This window comes from Dipteris shenzhenensis, chromosome 5 (assembly GCF_047967505.1).
Source record: "Dipteris shenzhenensis isolate YYH24624 ecotype China chromosome 5, Dip_SZ_1.0, whole genome shotgun sequence".
In the NCBI taxonomy this organism is placed as follows: Eukaryota; Viridiplantae; Streptophyta; class Polypodiopsida; order Gleicheniales; family Dipteridaceae; genus Dipteris; species Dipteris shenzhenensis.
The window spans coordinates 6,390,801-6,417,053 of NC_141600.1; the positions used below are offsets into that span (position 1 = coordinate 6,390,801).

At 44.8% G+C, this 26,253-nt stretch overlaps 1 protein-coding gene across 8 annotated transcripts in view; it reads left to right on the forward strand.

The window, feature by feature from the left end:
* Positions 1-26,253, forward strand: part of LOC147901557 (peptidase M50B-like protein) — a 78,632-nt gene that overhangs the window by 17,431 nt on the left and 34,948 nt on the right. For 7 of the 8 annotated variants that reach the window (XM_087374575.1, XM_087374570.1, XM_087374571.1 and 4 more), the window contains 4 exons: positions 123-147; positions 490-573; positions 667-696; positions 22,449-22,554. In XM_087374575.1, the coding sequence (XP_087230701.1) occupies positions 123-147; positions 490-573; positions 667-696; positions 22,449-22,554 (245 nt within the window). The remainder of the gene's footprint in view (positions 1-122; positions 148-489; positions 574-666; positions 697-22,448; positions 22,555-26,253) is intronic. The other variant, XM_087374576.1, reaches the window with a different exon arrangement.

Here is a 26,253-nt window from a genome sequence, read left to right on the forward strand (position 1 = left end):
ATCTTAGTAAGGTGTGTTCTTTTACGCATTTAAATTACCAAAACAGTGAAACTTCTAAGGTGGTTTCTGAATCTTATTTGATGTTGTTACTGTTCTGATTGGCTGTTATACATGTGTAACAGTGGTTTCTCCGGGGCCTTTGCATTGGTATGTCACCCGATGAATTTCCGTTTTGTGGATTCATGTACCGAAAATTTCATCGAGACATTGTTGCTTCTGAGTATATTCTTTCATAAGTGTATGTTGTGTATAAGAGCACATTTGTGCATTTGAAAGAGCAAAACATTTACATACACTGAGGTAGACACAGAGACACACATATCCATCTGTTTATATGCTTTTATCTATGCATATTTCCTTGGACACTCAATTCTTTTGTGTGTGCATGTGCACTTATGTATACGTGCACAGACATGTGGTAAACTTATCATCATTTTTTGTGTTTCGAGTTTGCCGTCTTATGTTGTTGTTTATCCATGTTCTTGGAAGGTTTCCTGGTCTTCATAGGTGTTGTTTGGGTACTGCAAGAGACGACAAAAATTCATCTCTTAAGATACGTCATTCTGTTTATTGGTAAGGAGTTTCAGATTTAGGTTTTGAAAGGTTGGGTTTTGTTTCTCAATTCTAATTATCTGTCCTCTTGAAGCTGTTTGTTGTTCGTTGCAGGTGTTATGAACAGCATGTTCTCTGTTTATGGTATGTTCAATTCATTTTTCTTTGAATTCCTGAAACTGTCCAAACATGTTAGATTTTCACTCCTGTGTTTACTGGCTTTATGAGTGAGGAAGCATATTTATTTTTTGAACATTTCTGATGGCGTTTGGTTTACGATGTTCTGTCTTGCAAGCCTTTGTAAGGGTTGACTCCATTCTGGTTTGGAGAGTCTTATGATGCAGCACTGTTGGTTTTTGTATGAAGAGGCAAATACTAATGGGTACACGTGGTTATGCATGTGAACTGCTGATAGCCATAGGAAAGTAGATTTCTGTCACTTCAAATTAAAGAAGCTTGTTTACCCTGTTTGTGATGTCAGGAATGGTGTAATAAAGGCCAAAATTGGGGCGAAGTTCGTGAGGTTAGGCTAGATTTTATTTAAGCCTAGATAGGGCTGAAAGGAATATGTGGAGGTGGACTATAGATGTCCACAAAGGTATATATAGGAAAGGAATATGCGGAGGTGGACTATATGTCCACCATGCAGTCCATGTATGCGTCTACTTTTCTCCCGTTATTTCACCAACCAGCTTCTCTTCCAGCCCATTTCCAACGCCCATACACTACTATATATTCCTCCAAATGTCCCTCTCTTGGTTGGAATTGAATGCTCAACGAACCATTTCTACTCCTAGCTGATCTCTCGGAGCTTTAGCTTGCCAATTTCAAGCAATTCTTGCAAAGAGTGAAAGGTTGTGATTCTTGATCAGTCTCATGTCCTCTTTCTAGCAACTTTTTGTTCAGGCTACAGCTCTTAGACCTTCTGCACCACCACAGGTGCAGGTAGTCTAGATTGACGCCGCTCAGGTTTTAGATGCAGGTAGTCTAGATTGACGCCGCTCCTGGTTTTGCAACAACTCAGGTTGCTCACAAGGTATGCCCTCCTTTTCTCTTGAGATATATTCAGGGGAGAAAAAGGAGAGAACGCCCGAGTATGTTCGTTCGTGGTTGAACAGGTGGGGGGGCACAGTTTTCCATTATTGATTATCTCGACAATATTCGGGCAGCCCTTGAAATATACATGGTGGTGGGAATTGAAGGCCAAGCCTTCTGCAGCTACATCTTGGACTGAATTTTGTGCAGTCTTCATGAAAGATTTCCTTCAAGAACCTGATGAATACGACAAATTTCGGAAGCTCCAAAACTTGACAAAGGAAACCAAATCACTGGAATCATACATCCAAGACTTTTGGGACATCACTGCAAAAAGTTTCGACTTCACTCAACAAATGATACGCTTATTCTTTGTAAATAGTTTGCCAAAGGATTATAAGAACGAAATCCAAAGGAACTAGTGAGAGACATTGGATTAGGCTATCTACTTTGTGAAGATTTATGATAATACCTTTTGACACAAGGATATGGGATTTTTGCTGGACTTACAAAGTGGAAAGCGGAAGAGGAAAAACAATCGTAAGAACCATCGAGCTGGCAATTCCAAACATGAAAAGGCTAACTCCAACAAGTAGGGTCGGGGCCTCTTGCTAAGAAACGTCGTATCGATTCTGTGGCACTCTTCAGAGATGGCCATTATCTAGAGGGCTCACTTGTTTCCTACATGAAAGGGGGACAAGTCCAACGGACTACTTGATGGGTTTCCAACCTTGTGTCGTGAGTACATGATTTTATAGTCTCTCCCCCCCTACTCGACCACTCCTACTTGGCATTCAACATCTTGATTACCATGCTAGACATAGGATGTGTTGCCTCTTTCCACACCCATGTCTAGATACACTTTGATCATGACCTTGGTGTGATCTATGTGAGCCACCTATCTCATGAGCTATTGATCTCCCTTGAATATGATGCTGATGCCTTAGGCACCCCGGTGGTTTAGGATGCTGCCGCCAGATCATTCCCTACGTCTCGGTCTGCAGCATGCCCACCAGTTGAAAGATGCCCATGGTTTGATACTGAGTGTTGAGAGAAGAGATTTCACCTCATACGCACGCAGGCTTAGGGGCACTTGATGACGTTCGAGGCACATTGGATATCACGCTGTCTTACATATCGATAAGTGGCAGGCTGTCCTCTCACATACATTGGATGATGTGATCCATTCTTTCTGAGGATGGGGCTTCACCATTGCATGGGAGCTTCTCTCTAAGGGTAAGCCACTTGTCCCCATTACGGACCTAGGTGTCTGGCACACACATGCGACATCGCTCTATGACGTCTCGATCCATGTGTTGAGTAGGAGAAAAGGAGCAGGAAACAGCTCGAATGTACTTGCAAGAATGATGAATAGATGAAAAGTACAGCCATATATGGCCTATCTTAGGACTAGTGTCCTAAGTGTCGTAACCCTAGATAGGACTAACAATACTAAATGTCCTACCTATAATAAGGCTCATACCAAGGAAAATGTGGCAACAAACCCGCTCCATAGTATGGCTGATTGCATGGTGAGAGGGAGATGGAAACAAGCAATGACATGATGGGCATAGGGGGAGAAGCAATGATTGATGTGATGGATAAGATCTAGCAAGTACAAAGCCTCATTTATAGTATAGGCAAGCCTCACTTACTGCATCATAGATGAGGTCAGTGGAGAATATCTCCTGACCTCACATGGATGTCCCACACAAAAGGAATAAAATCTAAGGTCAATTGACCCTACAACCACCCAAAGGACAAGTGGACTTTAGGACACTTTACACCCACACAACGTTAGGACACTCACACTCTAGGACTCTGATATCCAACAAACCCCCCTTTGGAGCTAGGGTGAGTGGCTTCAAAGGATAAACATGATGGTGAGATCTTGGCTGTGTGTCCCATGCGATCTCAGAGGCTAAAATCTGAGCATGATTCAAGGGTGAACTAAGCACTCTCATGGCTCAAGATTCAACATGATCAAAGGCTTACGTCTAAGCATGGATGCATGATTAGTTCATAGGTGTAGGGAAATGCACCAACATCCTGAGACTCGATCAGACTTGATATGGGAAAACTATCAAGACAAAGCTCCAAAACAACCCCCTGTCTCCTAACTGGGCACATGGAATGGTGGAGCCTTTTATGAAATAAGGCACACAAATACATACTCAATTTATTACATTCGTTTTTGGAGACTACCCAAGACAGAGTATTTGACAAACACATGACTTTAGAAAGCCCATTCATCGTCTATTTCTTCTGAAAGAGGTAAAGCCGAGACATCTGTAGTGAGAGCTTTCTCCTCAGGGATAGTAGAGGGTCCAGCTTCATCTTTGTCTTCATCACTCTACTTTGCAAGCAGGTTTGGATGCTCCTTTGATTGTTCCTTTGCCATTTTCTTGAAGTAGCGACCCTTCATATGTCCAAGCCTCTTGCAATAGATACACTTCAGGGACTTACCATTCGTCCTTGATTTCCTCGAGAAGAAAGCCTTCTTATGAAATGTACAAACTATTATATCATCCAATCATTGGTGATGGCGCAAAGATAATCCACCCAGCCAATTCCCCGGTCAAGCTACTTCTCAAGATACTCACGTCCATTTTTCCTCACACAGCTTTTCCAGAGCCCTCAGATCCCTAGATGATTCCTGCCACATGTCACAAATTTGAACCTTCTCTAAATGCACCATTTAACCCCTCTCTTGGGACCCTTGTAAGCCAATTGCCCGTAGGCATTTTTCTTAAGTAGGTGCATTTGGGCTCCTAGCCTTGGAACCAACTAGTCATTGCTAAACCACCCTTATCAAGGACCTTGACAATGACTCCTTTGACCAATATACATGAAGCACAATAAATGTATTAGACAAGACGGTCCTCTAAAGGAGAATATCGATTGACCCTTCCACAATCATGTTACCTAAGCTAGAGTATAACATTCCTTTCCTCTTCAGGCATCAGCGTCCTTGATGATGAAATCTAGGAATGCTCTTCACATCTGGTACACGAATTCCCAGCTAGCCTCAGATAGAGACGGACCATGCCATGCAACCAACATCATGGGTATCTTTTGTTTGCGTACTTGCATTGTTCCTTGGTCTAGGATTCTTGTTGATTTGCACTTCTCCTGAAACAAGACAACACCCTTGATTAATGAGTCACTTGGGTGCAAAAACTTTTTTAAATATAAATTTTAGAGTATCATGATCTACATCTACATAGAAATCTGAACCATATAAATAATATCTCCATGTTTTCAAAGCATGGACAACAACATACAACTCTAATTGATGAGTTGGCCAATTTCGTTGAGACGGGGAAAGCTTTTTGCTTTCAAAGGCTCTGGCCTTTCCTCCGGAGGAGAATTGCTTCTACCGCTACGCCACTTGCATCAGTTTCTATGAAAAACGGTTTCTAGGGATCAACTATTTTTAACAACGGTCCTGAGACCACAGCTTGTTTTATGGCATTAAAACTTTCTTGTTGATTCTGTCCCCATATAAAAGGTACTTTATCTGAGGTGAAATCAGGCAATGGCGATATATCTTGGAATATCCTTTGATATGCCTTCGATAAAATTGGACAAATCCCAAGAATGATCGCAAAGTGGTAAAACTTTGAGGAATAGGCGGAGTCAGTATCGCACCCACTTTCTTTGGATCCATTTCTACTCCCTCAGGTGTAATAATGAATTCTAAATATTCAACTCTTATCATGGACATAACAATTTTCTTTTTATTTACATACAGACTGGCTTTCCTCAAAGTATTGAACACTATTCTTAAGTGTTCGCGATGCTCAGCAATACTTTCGCTGAAAACAAGGATGTCATCAATAAAATGTACTACAAACTCGGCGATATACGGGCGTAATAAATAATTCATACGCATGATGAATGTAGTTGGAGCATTGGTAAGTCCAACGGCATTAGCAAAAACTCATAATGCCCAGCTTCTAAAAGCAGTTTTATGCACATCCTTGGCTCTAATGCGGATCTGATGATAGTCACACTTAAGATCTATCTTGCTGAAAATTATGGCTCCATGTAAAAGTTGTCGATCCGAGCCATGAGATCCGGGATACCTATGCTCAATAGTGATATTATTCAGTGCTCTGTAATCTATACAGAGACAGAAAGTATCGTCTTTCTTTTTCTTCAATATCATTGGCGAAGAAAAAGGTGAGAAATTGCCCGGAATCTGCCCTAGCTCGAGGTATTCCTCCAATGGCCTTCGCACCTCAGCTTCTTGAATAAAACTTAACCTATTTGGAGGCCTATTTACAGATTCTGCCCCCAGGATAAGTTCAATCTTATGCTGAACATTTTGCTCCAAAGGTAATCCATAAGGCAACTCATCCCTAAAACAGTCAGAGAACTCTGCAATCTGATCAGCCAACTTGGCCATCTCCCCATCTTGGGCAGCATCAGTGGTAGTCGATGGACCATCAATTGACTCTACTGATGTCATACAAAGAAACAAAAACTCTTCTTGAGTTTTTCAAACTAACATTACTGAAACTAACGGTCCCTATGGTAAATCTTTTTCACCTCTCAAGACATACATCACATCGTTCATCTTGAATTGATAAATGTGCTTTTTCTAATCAATGGCCGGAATCTTCTTAGAATGCCAAGCCTTATATTTGCTTGAGCAAGCTTGGTCATTTCGAAATCCAACTTCTCCGCATGGGGTCCTGAATTCAAAGTTCCAATTGGGTAACCCTTTGATCCCATACTTCAGTTGAACTTCCATCTGTCATCCTGACCGTATATGCATAGTTAGACGGACTAGTCTTTAATTTCAGCCTCTTAATGAGCTTGGAGTTAATTACATTATGCGTTGATGCTGAGTCAAATAACACAATGATCATTCATCATGGTTCTCCGGCCCTTTCATCTAAATTAACTCCGTATCGCTAAAGGCCGTATATCCCGTTGTTGCGGGCTTAGATAGGATATTATTAGGTGCATTGTTTACTAACGTAGCAATAGGCGCGCATAATAAAATAGCTACTGACCTCCGAGAAGATCCCGCTAGCTGAATCCGCATCTATTCGGCTCTGGGACTTCCCTCTATCTCCACATCGCACTTTAAAATCACCATCTCGGTCATCCGACGACCCTTGTTTCATGAACAATCTTTATATTGATGAGGCTGAAGGCATCCAAAGCACAAGCCTTCTCTCCTCGCTTTCTCTTTTTGCTTTGGGGTCAAAGAAGATTTCAACCAAGCCTGATTGTCATTGGAGTTACTTTTCTTTTTGCCCCAGTGGTGGTAGAAGGAGTCTCAACTGGCTTTGCCTGCTTGGCTTAGCCACGAGGCTGAAACCAGTCTTCAGAAATCTAAAGGGCAGTAAACCTTAACTGACTTAGCATTCACACCATTCACAACCACATTGTATCATTTCTAGCCACTTCCATTAATTAATCACAACTTAGAAACAACTCTGAAAAGGCTGAAAGGGAGGCTAGAGTGCCCCTACTCAGTAACCAGACACGAGACACCAACTAGTCCCAAATGCTTTGGCGTCCCTTTGGTATTTATTTAATTCTTTGGAAAAAGGAATTTGCTTTATCACAAGGGCTCACCCTTGTGCTGTACTTTTGCAATTATTCTATCAAAGCCAATGCTTGGCCTCAACCTGCATCAGATTCCAGTGCACACACTAGTTCCCAACTGCCAGGCCAAGGCTAAGGCATTTCCCATTGTTTGTGTCCACTGCAAAGATATCCAGGCATTCCACAAGGCATCCAGCTTGCTACACAGGGTTTGGCAATCCCACAAGCCAATGTCCAGTCTCTCAGGGCGAGATTGCATCAACACAGGTGTGAAACTACACACGTGATCTCAAAACAGGATGAAATCTACACACTGCTCCTCTTGTCTTCCTCAGCAAAGGGGCTTCAGAGACACCTAGACGCACTACAGTCCTTTTGTGAGTCTCATGATTTGAAAGTCAACCTGGGTAAAACCAAGGTCATGATCTTCAATACATCTCGAGCCATCATGCGTCAGGAGCAGTTCACATTTGCGGGGTTATCTGTTGAGATAGTTTCATCATACACTTATCTTGGGGTTATCTTCTCCGGACCGAGCTTCACTATGAGACCCGCGATGCAGGCACACTTGAGTAGAGGGTATGCCTCATTGGCCAGGCTAGAGAGGCAATGCTTCCGCTCACACTTTCAGGATCCACGCACCAAGGGGTTGCTTTTTGACTCCTTGGCTCGCCCAGCGGGGATGTACGGCAGTCCTTGTTGGGGGCCAGACTTGTCGGATACAGAGTGGGCCCGTGTGGAGCAGCTACAGGTTCTCATGCTATCACGGATGATTCGTGGTAAGTCATCCGTTCCTCACCAGATCATTCAAGCTGAGTTTGGGTCACCCCCTTTACAGCTAGATGCTGCATTTTAGGTCATCACATATCTGTACCGAGTTAGGGAATATGGGGACTATACCTTGGGGCGTAGCAGGCTACCATGGATAGCTCTATCCTCTTCTATGGCACTTGCAGCAAGAGGAGATCAGAGGTCCTGGCATGCACGTACAGAGAGATGGTTTGAGCGATTGGGGCTCCACATGGATAGACTACCTCCCTTCTAGTACATCATGGATGCTCTGTTCTCTCCCCTCTAATCACACGAGGTCAACCAGGTTATCCGTGAGGATCTACTATAGCTACACACTTTTCAGACCTGGTTGGAACCGAGTGAACTCCCAGTGAAGCTTAGCTTCTACAGAGATCACTTCTTACATATCACAGCGGAGGGTTTCATTGACCCACCTGGATACACACAGATTCACCTACCCCACTCGACGAGGATCTCTCTTGGGCAGTTCTGGGTCTCTTCACACAGACTTCGCATCGAGAGCGGCAGAGCAGAGCGACTACTCAGGGAGCGGCGCATATGCACACTATGTGACATACAGGAGGTTGAGACAGAGGAGCATTTCATCTTCAGGTGTCCTGTGTACTATGAGATCCGAGGACGTTTCCACTGCCTCTTCAGAGATAGTTATGGGATTTTAGCCCATTTCCTCTCCTACCAAGACTAGCGGTGTTTGGCAGGTTTCATTCATGAGGCACTTAGACACCGCGAGAGGATACTCTGAAGCACGGAGACAGGAGCAGACTTCTTCCTCGGTTGATCCCTCTCAGAGCTCTATCACGGAGTTCTTTCAGCTAGATCACATGGACCCCAACGAGACGAGGCCTCGACATGACCGTGACCCATAGCCCGTGACCCGACAGCTCAGACAAAGGGTCGACACACAGATCACACTTGGAGACATCCCCTCCTTGTTTAGAGTTGGAGCCCGACCGACGGGGGTCACAGTAGCCCTGGTTAGACGCAGAGCTACGACCAGGAGACGTGCCAAGGCTGCACCTCTGAGTGGCCAACAACACTCTATTGTCGACTTCATGCCTCCACTGCCTCATCCATCTTGATATCTTGCTGTTGTTGGGGATGATGATGATATTGATGATGATGCTGAGATTGATATATAGTCGAACATCGACATGACTATGTTGTACTTAAGACTTAGTACTGCCATTCTGCATTTTTTGCATTTTTTGCATTGGTATGGATGCTCGTTTAGTAGCTCCACTACCACAGCTCGTTGTATCAAGATTTTCACAGTCTCATAGACCCATCGGTCTTCCGAAGACTTTAATAAACTTTCTTTCTTTCTTTCTTTCTGGCACCAATCTAGGCACACCCTCTGTCACTGGGTGTCTATCCACAGCTTGAATGGACAAGGGGGGAACTTCGAACAACAAAATGCAACAACAAGCCTTCAGAAATTGCAAAATGAAAATCAAAAGAGGGTCAAAATGACCGTACCCCTTGTCCTTGTCCTTGTAAGAGGGGTGAGCTCTACCATCGCACCTACCCCTTGTCCAGGCTTTCGGCAGTACACAGTGACCCTCAGCTCACAAACCAGAATAGCAAATTAAGGGTTCATCTCCCGAGGGCAGTAGATCCCAAAGCAAAGGCTATTAGGAGAAATGAGCAGCCAGAAGGGGAAGAGAGACAAGAAAAGGGATTGGAATGAGAGAGAGAGAGAGAGAGAGAGAGAGAGAGAGAGAGATGATATGATATGATTGTATTAATGTCCTGGTGAGACCCTTCAGGATCTATGAGATAGTGATCACTATCAATAAGTAGTGATTGTTTACATCCATTGAAAGAAAATAGCATAAATAAAAGCATAAATGTGCTATGCATTGAGTACTTGTTGTGCTAGCCTGTGTGCTAGACCAAGTACTTTGTTGCGATATTCTAAAATTTCCTTTATGTAGTTGCCTAGCTCTTTGGCTGGCCACTCTAGTAGGGACTTCAGGTTGCTTCTATTGCCCCCATAACATTCTCTGATTTGTTATGCTCGACATGTTAGGAGTACATGCTGCTCATTTTGTACTTCTCCTGCGGGGCAGATTTTACATATTCTTTCCTCTCTTGGTACCCTAGGTCTTGCCCATCTTCCCCTCTCCACCTTGAGATCATGTGAGCTGGTTGCTTGTAAAACTGTTGGTAAACTGAAAGGAAAGAGTCGAGTGGACACAAATTCAGAATACTTGCATTATGGAATGAAGAAGAGTGAGGTCCTTATGTAGGCACCTCTTACATGCTCATTGACATCACTGATGACTTCAGAGCTCCACAATCATCTCCTCAATCTGCTCCTAGATTCTCTCAATCATCCTATGTGGCTTTCCACCACCTAACTGTGCTTATGGGCACCTAACTGTGCCTCTAGTACGCACACATAGAAACCAAGGTGTGCCTGAGGCATACACCTTGAGATATCCCAACAAACCCCCCCTCAAGGGAATGCCTCAGGCTATGTCAAGGATACAGCTAGCACAAGGTGTCTCATGCCATCTCATGGTGGTCATGGATCTATCAATGGCTAGGATCTCAAGCTAGCAAGGGTTCCCATGGGTGTAAGGTAAACAAAAGGGATACAAAAAGACCTTCCAATGGTTATCTCCCCTGCATGTACATGCACACAATGTCTGCAGGAGGTACCATGGAGCAAAACACATACACATGGCCTACATCATAAGGTGACCAGATGTGTTTACAAAACACACAAAACACAATAGTTTATTTCATTCATCTTGGAGGACTATCCAGGCTGAGTACCTTGACTCAACATAAAAAGAGAGATCTGGAGCATACATAGAGATGATATAAAATGCATAATCTTCAAAGGATGCCTCATCTTGTGGAGGCACATCAACTGAAAGTAGATTGGCATTTTCTGTCTTTGCTTTGGCTCTGCGAAACTTCTCATGATGATTGTTTTTGCCACAGTGTTTGCATGGATTGATTTTGAAGTAGTCCTTTGAAAGGTGATTTGTCTTTCCACAATGATTGCAAGGTGTAAACTTGCCCTTCTGGATTTTTACAGCATAAGCTGTGTCATTGCCTTTCCTGAGCTCCATGTGCCTTTCTTCTTCTTGGAGAGCAGAGATAATACCTTCAAGATTAGGATTAGGAAGATTTTTCAAAGTGGTAACAATATAATCATAATCTTCAGGCATACTCTTAAGTAACACTGCCATAGCATCATTTGTAGTGATAGGAGAGTTAATAGAAGCAAGTTGAGTCATAAGACTCCGCATGTAATTGACATGGGCTGCCAAAGGAGTGCCACTAACCATTTTCAATTCAAAGAAAGAGATTTTAAGTGATAATTTAGAGATGTGAGAGCTAGCACAAAAAATCATGTCAAGCTTCTGCCAAGCTTCTGAAGGAGACTCTAAGTCAGAGATGTGATGAATATAATCATCTCCTAAAGCAAGAGCAATGATACCATATGCTTTCTCCTCTCTAGCGGGATCCCTTGCAAGGAGTGTCGGAGCTGAGGATTCTCCAGCATTGGAGGCTGTAGAAGAAGAGGCTGAAGTCCGTTTGACAAGTCCCCAGAGGTTTTCCCTCATCAATGCAAATTTCACCTTCATCTGCCATGTGTGGAAGCCCTTTCCATTGAACTTATCTATATTCAATATGGTAGCCATGAGAGGGTCTAACCCAGGTATTGGGCAGTGTCTTCTCTCTTACAAGGCTAGAATAACAACTGAAAGGCTTCCAAATATAAGCATTTAATGTAGCAAAGACTAGTGACCAAAATTCAATCAATGATGCTTTTTCTTACATGCTTCATAGAGGTGGCTAAAATGAAAGCTTTCCAATCAAAACCAGGTATAGCAACTCAAAGCAAAGCTGAAGCCACAGTTGTACTGATGTTATTGAAAACTTCAAAAACTCAGAAATGCTAGAGTAGCATCTTATGTAGCATCATCTTCAAAAACTTGTCAAAACTGTCAAAATCAAAAGACTGAACTTGGAGGGCTTGTATCTCACTCTTCAAAGCAAGGAAAAGAGGGCTTTCTGAAGCAAAAGAAAGCTCATATACCAGAGAAGATCCAGCACAGAGGTTGGGCGAAATGGCGCGTCGTTTTGCCCAGGGGAGTTGCTGCAGGCTGAACCTGAGTTTTGACGATTTCTCCTTCGTTACTGAACCAAATGAGCTGAAAAATGACTCAAAATGTTCGTCTTGAGGTCGCCCATCTACTCCTAAGAGGGCTCGAGCAATGGCGCAGCAAGCAGGGAGTATTTTGCAACAGAAGAATGACGAAAAAATGCACTGTTTGGAGAATGGCAGCCAGCAGAGACGTTTTTTTTTCAATTGCTTGCAGGTGGAGGTTCGCCCAAACGAGGGGTATCTCCAGCAGGAAGGGCTTGGAGAATGGCGGAGAACTGAGGGAGCACAGGCTTTAGCAAGATTTGGGAAGAAAGAGGAGAAATGGTGAAGATGAAGAAGAAGAAGAAGATGATGTGGCAGAAATGGGCTCAAGGGGGATCAAAGGGCTCTGATACCATGTTGGTAAACTGAAAGGAAAGAGTCGAGTGGACACAAATTCAGAATACTTGCATTATGGAATGAAGAAGAGTGAGGTCCTTATGTAGGCACCTCTTACATGCTCACTGACATCACTGATGACTTCAGAGCTCCACAATCATCTCCTCAATCTGCTCCTAGATTCTCTCAATCATCCTATGTGGCTTTCCACCACCTAACTGTGCTTATGGGCACCTAACTGTGCCTCTAGCACTCACACATAGAAACCAAGGTGTGCCTGAGGCATACACCTTGAGATATCCCAACAAAAACTGCATTTTTACCCCCGGTTCTTGCCATAGCTTCTGTAGCATTCTTTGCGTTACTAACTCCCTGATTTCACATGCATCTTTGGGGATATCAGCAGCGGTTATACCCCATAATTCCATCCATTTCAGCTCCTCTTTGTGCCATCCAACGATTCACGTAGCTTCCATTGCTTTGTGTGGTATCCTATTGGTGTCCATCTTTCCAACTTTGTTGAGGTATGCCATGAATTGGCACAATGCCTCTCCTTTGAGAGGTATCATACCTGTCTCTGACAACAAGATGGGGTATGGTGATTGTGCCTTCACCCCTAACTCCCGTATGAGAAATCGTTTATGCAAAGTCTCTATTCGGTTCTAGTAGGCCCTAGAGAGCCCAGGTGCCACCCATAAAGGACCGTTGTTTGTACGAGCATGGTATACAAAAACTTTCTCATTTCCCAGTTCCATAAGTGTGCCTTTCTGTACTTGTTTTGGAAGCTATATAAAGCTTTGAAAGCTCCCAGGATTCTTCTTTCCACACATGCATTCCACTTGTAAGTGTCTGCAAATTCCAGCCCTAAATATTTGTATGTAGTGACATTGTCGCGAGAGAGAGAGAGAGAGAGAGAGAGAGAGAGAGAGAGAGAGTTAACATCCACAAAAGCTATGGGACATCACAGAACCAACTAATACATCAGTTTAGGGACGGCACATGGCAGCTCCGATAGATAGATAGATAAATAGATAGATAACTAGATAGATAGAGAGAGTATATAAATGTCCACGGAAGACCAACAGGTCTATGGGACGTAAAAACCTCTCTAGTACTGCTGATATAGTGACCATTTTCCATCCTTCCTAGCAGCCTTGACCTTAGCTATTCTGTTGCCTTATTTTTTAGTTGAGCTCATGTAAGTTCCTAAGCTATCCATATCTTAGTTCCTTTCAATTAATAAGATTGTCAGAGAAGCTTGATACGTAGATCGCGTGAGTTGAGCGCAATGATAGCATGACCTTGAGATTGTGAGATTTGAGTTGGTCTGGCTTCATCCTCGTCATCGACATCATCACCCTTGTCAACCATCCAATCAATGTTACACATGGCTGCTTTGACATGTGCTATAGTGTCACTGAAAGAGTCCTCTTCTTTATACCTTCCTTCAGGAAGCCCCCCTGTTCTTATCTTCAAGGCATTATCACGTCTAGCTGCGTGTTCTTTAATCTCCTCCTGAATGTTAGCTTTATTTACTTTGGTACAAACACTTCCTTCTTAGCGGTCTGCACTTCAGTGTGAACTAGATCTTTGACTGTAGAGACTAGCTGGGGGGTAGGGGGGGAAGCCTTGCAAGACTTTACAACCTCATCAATTACTGCCTGCTTGCCAGGTCCTTCAAGAACCTGAATTCTAGCTATTGCATCTGCCAGTTGCATCTTTAACTTTGTTACCTATTGCTGTAGATAAAAAACCTGTTCATGGTGCCCAATTATGGGTCCATCCAGACCGCCTCGTACGTATGTGTGAGCATATTGAGAAGGTGTCTTGCTTGTGGCATATCGGGCCTGTGCATACGGAGAGGGTGTCATAGTTGTGATTGTGGCATATCGGGCCTTGTTGGTTGAGGCTGCTAGGGTTGAGGGAGGGGATTTTGAGGAGAGGCTCGGCCATTCCTTGGTGGCCATGTCTGCTGCTACCCCAGGCTAAACTAACCCCTTGGCTGGGCTAGGGGTTAGAGGCCTCCCGGAACTACTGGCTGTTGCAATCTGTTAGGTGTACGGAGGACTAACTAACGGATGGAGAGAGAGAGACAGAGAGAGAGAAAAAAGAAAGAAAGTCATATTAACGTCCGCAGGAGACCTCACGAGTCTATGGGACAAAGTACAAAATGTCGAAAAGACTTACAACATCTGGACAAGCCAGAGAGTCGAGGAGTGCACATGGCATCTCAGCTCGATTATTATATCACACCGATACATACTAAGACTATAAAACTAATAGAAATGGCCTTCATAACATTAGTTTTCATTTTTCGCTGCACTCTCCGCCTTACACCTCTCTCCTGTACAGCTCCCTCCCATCGGCTATACAGCTCGTAGGCTGTCGCCTGTACAGCCCCCTCCCGTCAGCTGTACAGCTCGCAGGCTGTCACCCGTACAACCCTTTCCCATCGGCTGTACAGCTTGTAGGTCGCTGTATAGCAGGTCGTCGTACAGTAGGCCGCCGTACAGCACCTCATCGTACCTCACCCCGTACAATAGGTCCTGTACTGCCTCTGTACTAATGGGGGGGCTGTACGGGCGACGACCTGCGGGCTGTACGGCCGACGGGAGGGAGCTGTACAGGAGAGAGGTGTAAGGCGGAGAGTGCAACAGAGAGAGAGAGAGAGAGAAAGAAAGAAAGAAAGAGACAGAGAAGTAGAAATTATTATCGTCCACGGGGGGCCGAAAACGACCCATGGGACCCGAACGGTGTACAAGAAAAGTCTCCTCCGGTGTGGAGGGGTCAAGAATTTTCAAGTTCTTGACGGTACAGAAAGAGGCGGGTAACAAAAGATCCTAATGCTGCCGGCGAGGCAGTGGAAAGGACTGATGTTAACTGTGTGGAGTCTCCCAGTAACTTCCGGTAGTCCTCCCTAATGCGTGCATAACTGGGACACTGCAGAGCTATATGTGCCTCTATCTCCACTGTTTGAGAGTCACAAAATCTGCATATTCTGGCATGTCGCGGAAGATTCAACCACGCTCCCTTCTCAATTGCAAGCATGTGAGATCTAGTCCGGAATCTAGCAATATTTCTGCGATAGAGGAAGGGGATGGGAGTGCTGATGTATGCCTGAGCAGGGCCTCTTTTGTCATATATGTGGACCAACATGTGGGGTTGATGTGATCTTGGTAATACTCCAGCTTCACCCTCTTCTTTGTTGTTAGCCATTGAGTCTGTAGAGTGCTCAGTAGGGACATCTGAAACTCTTGAATATCAATTCTTGCGGGTGGCATAGTCAGGTATGAGTCTACATTCCATCTGCTGAACCACTTCCTTATATCTGTCCCCCATCCTGTGCAAATGATCTTGCTCTTATGGTTCTTTTGAAGTTTCATGCTGGCCATCCATGCCCTGTGAGGTAATCCATCTGTTTGCATTTGTTGTACCTCCACTAAGTATTGCAGTACTCTGACCAAAGCATGGAACTCGATAGGTCTCCTGCCTGTTTCTAATAGTAGCACTGAGTATGGAGTAGTTGCCTTTACACCTAAGTGGCGGCGTAAGAAAGCCTTCTGCATTTTTTCGATCTCATTCCATGTCAATGGGGGAATGCTGCCTCCCCATACTTCCACTCCATAGATGTTATGCTCTAGCCGAGATAGCATGACCTCGGAAAGATCGGTGGGCATTTTCTCTTAGATGACCAACTTTTGTAATAGTTAATGTGCGTAATTGAAATGGTCAAGAGAAGTAACTGCCAAGGTCCTAGGTGAGGGTGATATGGCATTGACTAGGTAGTTCTGAGTGCCAAGGCCTAGGTGCACCTAAATGTGCAATAATGCCAAGGGGCAAGTGGTCTTAAATGTGCCCAAGAGGGGGGTAAAAAGGTGCACCAAGTGGAGAGGCTAAAATGATGACATTTGGCAAGGAGAACTATCTAGGGAAATGAGGGTCTCGTGGATAAGCATGGAAAAACAATGGAACGAAAAAATTCGATGATCAGTGATCCATGAGAGTTAGGCTGGGTGGAACAATCGAATGCCATCGCCCGTGATCTGCGTAAACGTAGAAATAGAGATTCAGGAAGAAAGATAATGTTGATGACAGTTGGTATTAGAGCAGCGTTGAGAGAGCAAGGGACAAGAGACGAAAGCTGTGTGTGAAGGTGGACGGTCAATTTTTGTTTGGTGTTCTGCGGTGACGGAGCTGCTGGCGACGCCTGATCGATGGCGTTTCGGACTGTCAACGGAGAAGGCTAGTTGGGTGACCTGGGGGTCCCGTAACGCACTGACGCGCAATTGGCTTACGAAGGTTCGTGGGCGCTGGATTACTTCGATGGAGGTCGTCAACGATTGACGACGTTTTTTCAATTGGGCTTGGGGTAGCGCAGTTGGACGAGGATCGACGGGGAAGTGAGGCACGTGAAAATTTTGGGCTACGGTTTGCGAGCCCACCTACAACTAGCATGCGCTGAGCTCGTTGCTGGAGCCTAGCTGCACCTAAGAGCCGAGTTGAGCCGCACCTACGAATAGTTGGAGCATGAAGCCGAGCCGCCCCTAAGAGCCTACGAGCTTTGGCAGATAGAAATTTCCAAGGCGAAACTTCCAAGGCTTGGGATGTTGTGCGACTGAATTGGGGTCTGCAGTAGCCGAGCTTAGGGGATCGACGAATTAGTCAACAGGCCTGTCAGCACAAAATTGAGTATGCTGTGAACGATTAAGGCTGAGCAGCCGAGATTGTTGCGAACATCCTTCGAAGACAACCAGGGAGCATCTTTTCTCTTATATATATATGTTTTAGGTTTTCAGTTTGCAGTTGTTTATGCCTGTACAGCAAAAGGGGATTTGAAGTGATATATACCTTCGGAGTTTTCGTGTGAAAAAAAAAAAAAACCCATTTTCCATTTTGAACCTATGGAGGCAGAAGGGCAGAATTCTAGGGTGAATCCTAGTGAGTCTAGAGTGCAATCTATACAACAGATGTCACATCATGCAGCACCTACTTTGATCGGTAGGATTTCGATATTAGAAGATGCTTTACAGCAGATTATGAATCAACAGCTTCAAGTGAATGCTGGTCAGAATGAGATTAGGGAGATGGTACAAGCCTTGTCGGCTAGACCGTCGAGAATTGATAAGGGCAAAGCTCCAGCAGAGCCAGAGCCCAGTATCCATTCATTAGAGCGCGCAAGGGTCAAAGTACCTAATATCGCTAATTATAGACCGGAGAAGTACGCTGGTCGGATGACCGAGCGCAGCTCTGATGTGATCGAGGTTTGGTTACACAAGTGGGAAGAAGCCTTCGCCATTTGTGAAATTAGATCTGATCTAAAGAAAATCCGTGAGGCCACACACCTGTTTATTGAGGCAACGGATAGATGGTGGATAAAGCAACAGGAAGGATCAAGTTGCTCCAACCACCTGGGAAGGGTTTTAAGCTGAATTCAAGAAACACTTTCTCCCACATGATGAAGAGTCCCGAGCTTGGGATGCTTATAGAAATCTTCGTCAGAGGAGTCTGTCGGTGGCAGAGTACACCGACAAATTCAGGGAATGTGTCATGAAAATAACAGACCCTCTCCCTATGTCGGTTCAGTTAAAAGACTATATCTATGGACTGAACGACAAAATCAAAATGGAAGTTCGGGCTAAATATGTGACTACATTAGATGAATCTATTGCAGTAGCCCTGAACTATGAGGATGCCAGGGGCAGATCTGGTGGATTTGTGCAGGCAGGGACTCAGTATGAGTACCCGAAAAAAGGGGGATTTCAGAGGAAATGGATTTCAAAGACAAGTGTCTTGCAGCCAAGTGGCCAAACCAAGCAGGTGAAGCCGGTTAGTGTCAGACCGAGATGTCAGATTTACCGGTCATTTTTGGACAGCGGTATTTGAGACACTAAGGACTGAGTTGGGAATGAGTAGTGGGGATCATCCTGAGACGGATGGTCAGACGGAGAGAGTCAACCAGACTTTAGAGGATATGCTGAGAGCATATGTGTCATTGAGGCAACATACATGGGACAAGTGGTTGCCATTGTTGGAGTTTGCCTACAATGATAGGAAACATTCCTCTACCGGGTTCAGTCCGTTTGAACTGAACTATGGTTATAGACCAGCCAATCCAACTATTGTTGGAGTACCTCAGAAAGTGCCTAGTGCCGCGAACTTTGTAGTTCAGATGCGGGAGATGCTAGCACTTGCGAGAGCTAATATCCGCCAGGCTATGGCTAGAGCCAAGGTGTATGCGGATGAAAATCGGTCTATAAGAGTATTTAAGGAAGGAGAAAAAGTTTTTCTCAGAGTTCCTTCGCACTCGAAGTCGTCGACTTCAGGGGAGTGTGCTAAGTTATCACCTCGATACTGTGGGCCGTGGTTAATTCTAAAGAGAATAGGCAGTGTAGCCTATAAATTAGAATTGCCACAGGGGTGTAAGGTGCACCCGGTTTTTCATGTTTCGCGCTTAAAGAAATTTTTGCATACAGGTGACTCACTAATCAAAGGTGTGGTTTTGTTTCAGGAGATAGAGGATATTGCAAGGCGCAAGCCAACAAGAATCCTGGACCGAGGAACAATGCAAATACGAAATCGGAAGATACCCACGGTGTTGGTTGCATGGCATGGTCAGCCTCTATCGGAAGCTACCTGGGAATCCGTATACCAGTTACGGAGAGTGTTTCCAGATTTCATCATCGAGGACGCTGATGCTTGAAGAGGGAAGGAATGTTATGCTCTAACCGAGATAGCATGACCTCGGAAAGATCGGTGGGCATTTTCTCTTAGATGACCAACTTTTGTAATAGTTAATGTGCGTAATTGAAATGGTCAAGAGAAGTAACTGCCAAGGTCATAGGTGAGGGTGATATGGCATTGACTAGGTAGTTCTGAGTGCTAAGGCCTAGGTGCACCTAAATGTGCAATAATGCCAAGGGGCAAGTGGTCTTAAATGTGCCCAAGAGAGGGGTAAAAAGGTGCACCAAGTGGAGAGGCTAAAATGATGACATTTGGCAAGGAGAACTATCTAGGGAAATGAGGGTCTCGTGGATAAGCATGGAAAAACAATGGAACAAAAAAATTCGATGATCAGTGATCCATGAGAGTTAGGCTGGGTGGAACAATTGAATGCCATCGCCCGTGATCTGCGTAAACGTAGAAATAGAGATTCAGGAAGAAAGATAATGTTGATGACAATAGAGTACTGTTTGAACCACATAATTGCAGTTCATCAGGCAGTTTGATGCTGCATTCGGCACAGAAAAGTTTTCAAAATCCTCCAAGTTAAGAATGGTCAGTTTGCACTTGACAGCGACAGCTAGTGCATGGTGGAGTGCACAGACCACAGATGGGTCAGCCCCAAGGAAGTGGAAGGACTTTAAGAAAGCCTTCTACTAGCAGTTTATGCCTAAACAGTTTAGAGACCATGTTCTTTAAGATTGGGACAGTTTGCATATGGATGCAGGAGATACAGTGGATGTGTACAACCAAATGTTTTGGGATGCTTATTTGCAGGTTGCACCTTTCAAAAAGATCTCCAAAGGGACCCAAATGAGAAAGTACAGAGCAGGTCTCACTCCAAGAATTTAGGCAAAAAAAAGGTAAAAAGGTTCCCTCTCACACACATCGAGCTGCTGCTCCTCCCCGCTCCCCTGCTGCACCCCCTCCCTCAGCCCGTCCCTCCCTCTCTCCCCTCAGCCTGTCCCTCGCCCCCTTCCTGCTGCTCCGCCCCCTCCCCCTGCATGTCCCTCGTCCCCTCCCTGCTGTTCCGCCCCCTCCCCCTGCCTTTCCGCCCCCTCCCCCTGCCTCCTGTTCCGCCCCCTCTCCCTGCTTGCCCCTCGCCTCCCCCCTGCTGTTCCGCCCCCTCCCTGCCTGCTCCCCCGCCCCTTCTCTGCCTTTCAGCCCTCTCCCTACCTCTCAGCCTACTCCCCTGCCCCCCCGCCGCCTCCCTGCTTCTCCGCCCCCTCCCCCCCCCCCTCTCCTCCCCTTCCCTTCTCTCCCCGCTCCCTCTCCTCCCCCTCCCAGCCTGCCTCGCCCCCTCCCTGCCCCTCCCTCTCCTTCCTCTTCCTCTCCTTCCTCTCCCTCTCCCTCTCCTTCTTCTCCTCTCCCTTTCAGCCCTCCCCTCCAACGCCCCCTCCCTCCCTCTCAGCTTGCCCCTTTCCACTCTCAGCCCCTCTCCTCCATCCCTCCCCTTTCCCCCTGCTTCCTCCTTGCCTCCTTTCCCCTTCTTGTGCCCCCCTTTTCTCCCGCAGCTTTTTTGGAACGGAAGGAGCCTTTATTTTGTTAGAGTCGGCCTCCTCACCCCGATTAGCGATGGATACTCCGTCAGCCAATCCTACTCCACCTCCACCGGCCGCGAAAACTATCACTTTTTCTAAAGACGAGTTGCAGCAGCTCAAGAAGGATGTAGAGATTGAATGCTCTACCACGTTGCTAGCACGCATCTTCGGGTCTCACCCCTCCAGATCCCAAGCTAGAGACTGGATGCTTGCGGCTCTTTCCTCAGACCTCACTCCACGATTGTTAGATGTCCGTCTTCTGGGACGAGGTTTTTTCCAGGTTGTTTTTGACACTCCAGAGGCTGCGAGCACTGTGCTCAAGGCTGAGTTTTTACACCTGGGACACAGGATGCATCAAACAAAATGTTCCGAATCGAATCTTCCAATTGCGAGTGTCGGTGTGCCTGCAGTCATTTTCAAAGTGATAGTATTTGCCCCAGCCTGTGTCTAGTCTTCTTTGGACACATTGCCACCATCTATGATCTGCTGGAATATCAATTCCTAGGTATTTAAAAGTATTGACATATTCGAGGGGCTGTCCATCGAATATAATGTCTGGGGGATGTAGAGGCTGAATGGCGCACACTGCCATCATTTTGGTTTTGTTGACATTTACCTGCAGCCCGCTCTCTAGACAAAAGGTCTTCAATATCTATAATAGTTTGTGAGAGAGAGAGAGAGAGAGAGAGAGAGAGAGGATCAAGGGCCAGCAAGGATAGGATGTACAGCAGCAGCAAGTGCATTGGGGAGCGTGTAATCTATCGTAGAATCAGCGATGAGACCTCGGGATGCATGCCAACAAACTCCATACAGTCCGTGCAGCAAGTAGATAGTCCGCACAACAACCATGAATGTTCCGTACAGCCCATGGCTCATTAAATATGCCTTGGAAAACATGCCCTCAGTCGTACAAACAAAGAATTCACCTCGAGATGAGTGCAGCAGCCCGTACAACGTGGAATGCAAATCGTACAACAGTAATGAATGCTATCAGAATGCGTGCAACCTCGTTTTTGTTTGAATTATTGGCATATTCTAGGCAGTGGCCAATGTAATCCATAAGTGAGTTAGGGGCACTTTTCCCTCACTAGGAGGTTTTTTCCCCTAACCAGAGTTAGTGGGTTAGTATGGTTTTGTCACTTGGACAAAACCATCTCTCACTTGTACTGACCTTATCTTTCCATTGCACACTCAACGTTTTGCTCTTGCTCTCACACTCTTGCTTCTTGCTCCCTTTCATTCTCACATTTGGTATTAGAGTAGGTTCAGCTCCCTTGAGTTCCTGCACCTGCCTTCTCCTCCAAGCCCGCATCCTGAAGCTCCACCTCTGAACCTGCTCGTCCGTACAATCCTTACGACTGTACAGATTTTTGACCTGTGCAGCCTACTTACACACCTGAAGGAGATTGTCCGTACAATCTCCCATCAGCTCGCTGCACAGCACCGCCCATACATCCGTACATGTTCATTGGCTCAGCTCTCTAGTGCCTGTCTTCATTGTTGCTGATTCCGAGTTAAGAAACTTTGCATAATAAGCCTATTTACAATTTGCATGAATTGCAAAGTAGATATATGTTTTTGCCATACGACCTGTGCCTACTTTTGAGCTTAATGATATTAGGTAGTCTGTGTGATAGAACTCTTGTAACGGAAGGATTGGTATGTTCTGTTTGTATCTATGATCTGTGAAAAAATGTTTCCGTTTGGGTGATGTGTAGATATCTATGATGATCTGATCTCACGAAGAGTACATTCAAGTGATGCAGAGAAGTTTGCAGAGATTTGTCCCTGTCCTTGCAACGGGTTGATGTGGGGTGTCTTATGGTTAGTGTATTTGAATCTTTTGCTTGTACGTTTGATTCCTTTTGGGAAAAAATCAGATAGTTAAAGTTCAAGGAGAGAACAAATGTTGGCCTAAGACAGCTACAGGAAGTATGCTGTAATTTATATATGCACAGTCCTTGTGATAACTTGGATGCGATATAATGCTTTTGTCTTGTCTCAGTCAATTTATCTAGGCCCAACCAATAAAGCTAAGCTTTTGTCTTGTCTCATAGACCTCTTGGTCTCGTGTGGACGTTAATAGACTTTCTTTCTTTCTTTCTTTCAGCCAATTTATCTAGGCCCAACCAATAAAGCTAAGCTTTTGTCTTGTCTCAGCCAATTTATCTAGGCCCAACCAATAAAGCTAATGCAACATTACTTATTACATGCAAGCCTCATACGACGTCACTATTTTAAAGACATGATGAATAGGTTTACGATGGATGCATATCAATTGTTACAAGCGAAATCCTAAAAACTAGGCTCATCAACCCAGCTACTGTGCATAATAACCTCAAGTGAGTTTAGGAGCAGCTAGTTTAGTGGATGTTAAAATGGCATGTAACAGACATTAAATGAGTAACCTGGCATGTGGTAAAAATAGTGACAGTGAAGTACAGAGGCTTAGCATTGTTAGACACATAGGCCAATTTGTTTTTGTACACAAACTTAAAAATACACAACAGCATCAACTTTTGCATGTTTCGGTTTTTGTTGTCTGATGTTAGCACTATCACCTATGAGGGACATCAAGTGAATATCAGATGAAGTGAAGATCAGACCTGGAGAAACTAAGTTAAAATTCCCAAAAAAAAAAGTATAATTTCCATAAAGTGAAGATCAGATGTGGAAAGAAAATTGTCACAAAACATGCAAAAAGTGTTAGAATTATTGTTATAATTTAGCAGTGACCAATGTGATGTAATAAGTAGGTTAGGGGCACTTTTCCCTCATTTTAGAGGTTTTCCCCCCTAACCACAGTTAGTTCACTAACTACGGTTAGTGAAGGATAAGGTTTTGTCACTTAGACAAAACCTATCCCACTCTTCAGTTGTATTACACTCTTCTATTGCAACTATTGCTTTCAGCTCTCACTCTCCTTCTCACATTTGGTATCAGAGTAGTTCTCCTTCCCAGACCAGCTCCCAGCTCCCGCATCTGCTCTCAGCTCCCGTCCATACAACTCCCAAGCGTGCAGCTCCCATCGCATTCTGTACAACTACGCACGCAGCCCAAGCTGCAAATTCTGTATTAGTGCCGTACACACATACGGATCTGAAGCGGCGCTCGTACATTGCTCTCGTGAGCAGTCCATACTGCACGTCAACCTTGCTCTAGTCCGTACTCTGTACTGCAGAGTGTCGTCGTCCGTACAAGCTGCCAGGTTCGCACACCTTCTATCCGTACCGTCGCGCTAGCCCGTACAACTCGCCGTCAGTACTTGTATGGACTGTTTCGTACAGCCGTACCTTCGTCGTCGTACATCCGCCGTACCTGTTTCGTACAGCGGTAGTACATGCGCCGTACAGATCTGCGTCGACTGTTCCGTACAAAAATCCGTACAGGAATCCGTACATTGTATGGATTTCGTACTGACAGTTCCATACTGACAGTTCCGTACAATCAGAGGAGACCGTACTTTCTACAGATTTTCTCTTTGCAGGTGGACTCTGGAAGGTGTTTCCTGATAGGCATTTGCGCAGAGAGCCATTGTTTGGCTAAGATCTTGGAAGAATTTGGGGCATTCCGTATTTGGGGACAGACTTTGCATTTGTTGCAGAGAATTGCAAAAATTTGGGGCTTTTGCAATCACACTGCAATTTTGCAGTGAAATTTGGGGCTTTTGCAGGCAGAGTGCAAATTGTGCAACATTTGGGGCTTTTAGGCCATTTGCCCCTTTCTGGGGCTTTTGTGTTGGGAGAGCAATTTTGCAGGTTTCAGTTTACACTGCCTTTCTGTAAGTGTTTTGTAGCACTTTTGGCAGGTTTTGGGAGAGATTGGATGCTCTAGCAGATTTCTGACAGAGACATTACAGAGATTTGAGTTGCATTTTCAGCCAGTGTTTGGCTGTATTTCTTTGGGAATTGTGCACTCCATTTCCAGCAAGGGAATTCAGATTTGCATTTGCTGTATTTTCTTTCTCAGATATGGCCCAGCAAAATCAGAATGATTTCCAGTTCAGTGGTCTCTCACAAGAGGATAAGCTGGATGGTACCAACTACTCCCTCTGGAGTTTTATGGTACGCAACATTCTGATTTCCCATAATTTGTGGGACTATGTAAATGGGGATGAGATCCGGCCAGCAAATGTGGCACCTAATACCCCTCCCCAGCAAGGAGGAGGCAGAGGTCGTGCACAGGGTACAGCTACGGGACGAGTTATTGGTGCAGCTATACCTACTACTCCAGAGCAAAAGAGATGGGATTCACGTGATGCTTTAGCTTTGTCGTGTATTTCTCTTTCAGTGAAAAGATTCATCATTCCGCATATCCGTGGAAATCCTCTCAATTTTTACGAGTTGATAGGACTTCTGTTGCAGGAAGAGCAGACCAGGAAAAACATGGCTTCACGAGTAGGTGAACATGCCATGCTTTCAAAATTCAAGCCTAAAGGAAAGGGACAAGCAAAGACATCAGCAAATCAGCCTTTCAGTGGTTCAGGACAGCCTTCTCAAAAGGCTAAGAGTGATGCTTGTAAGCCCAAGAAGAAGGGTATATGTCATTACTGCAAAAAGCCAGGTCATTACATTGGAGAATGCAAGAAGAGGCTTGCAAATTGTATGAGAAAAGACCAGCACATGCTCTTGCAGTTTCCACTCCTACTGCTGCTATGCAGAATGCGGAGTTATGGCATGCCAGATATGGACACATGCATTATGGCAGCTTGATGACACTTCAAAAACATGCTATGGTTGATGCATTGCCTCCTCTTGAAACACCTCCTTCACATGCCTGTGAAGGGTGCATTCTTGGTAAAATGCATAGATTTCCTTTCAAGAAGGATGGATCAGTAAAAGCTGCTCGAAAATTACAGCTTATACATAGTGATGTTTGTGGTCCCATGAGGACTCCATCATTGGGTGGTCATCTTTACTTTGTTACTTTTATAGATGACTACTCCAACTACACTTGGGTTTATGGGCTGAAACGCAAATAAGAAGTGTTTATGGTTTTCTAACACTTTGCAGCCATGGTTGAGAATGAATCAGGACTCAAGATACAGACATTACGCACAGATAGAGGAGGGGAGTATTTGTCTGCAGATTTTGATGCATTTTTAAAAGACAAGGGCATTGCACATCAGCTTACAGTGAGGCTAACCCCTCAGCAAAACGGCAAAGCTGAGAGGAAAAATCGTACTCTTATGGAGATGGATAGATGCATGTTAAAAAGCAAAAGATTGCCTCACAAATTTTGGCTTGAAGGTCTCATGTGTGCCAATTATGTTTTGAATCGGGCTCCCACAAAAGCTTTGAAGACCAAGACTCCCTATGAAGTTTGGCAAGGGAGAAAGCCTTCTCTGGATCATTTTCGTGTTTTTGGATGCCTTGCATATGCTCATGTGCCCGTTGAGTTTCGGCCTAAGTTGTCTGATAAGGCAATCAAATGCATTTTTGTTGGGTACAATGCAGAGAGCAAGGGCTACCGTCTCTACAATCCTGTCACATGCAAGATTATTGTCAGTAGAGATGTTATATT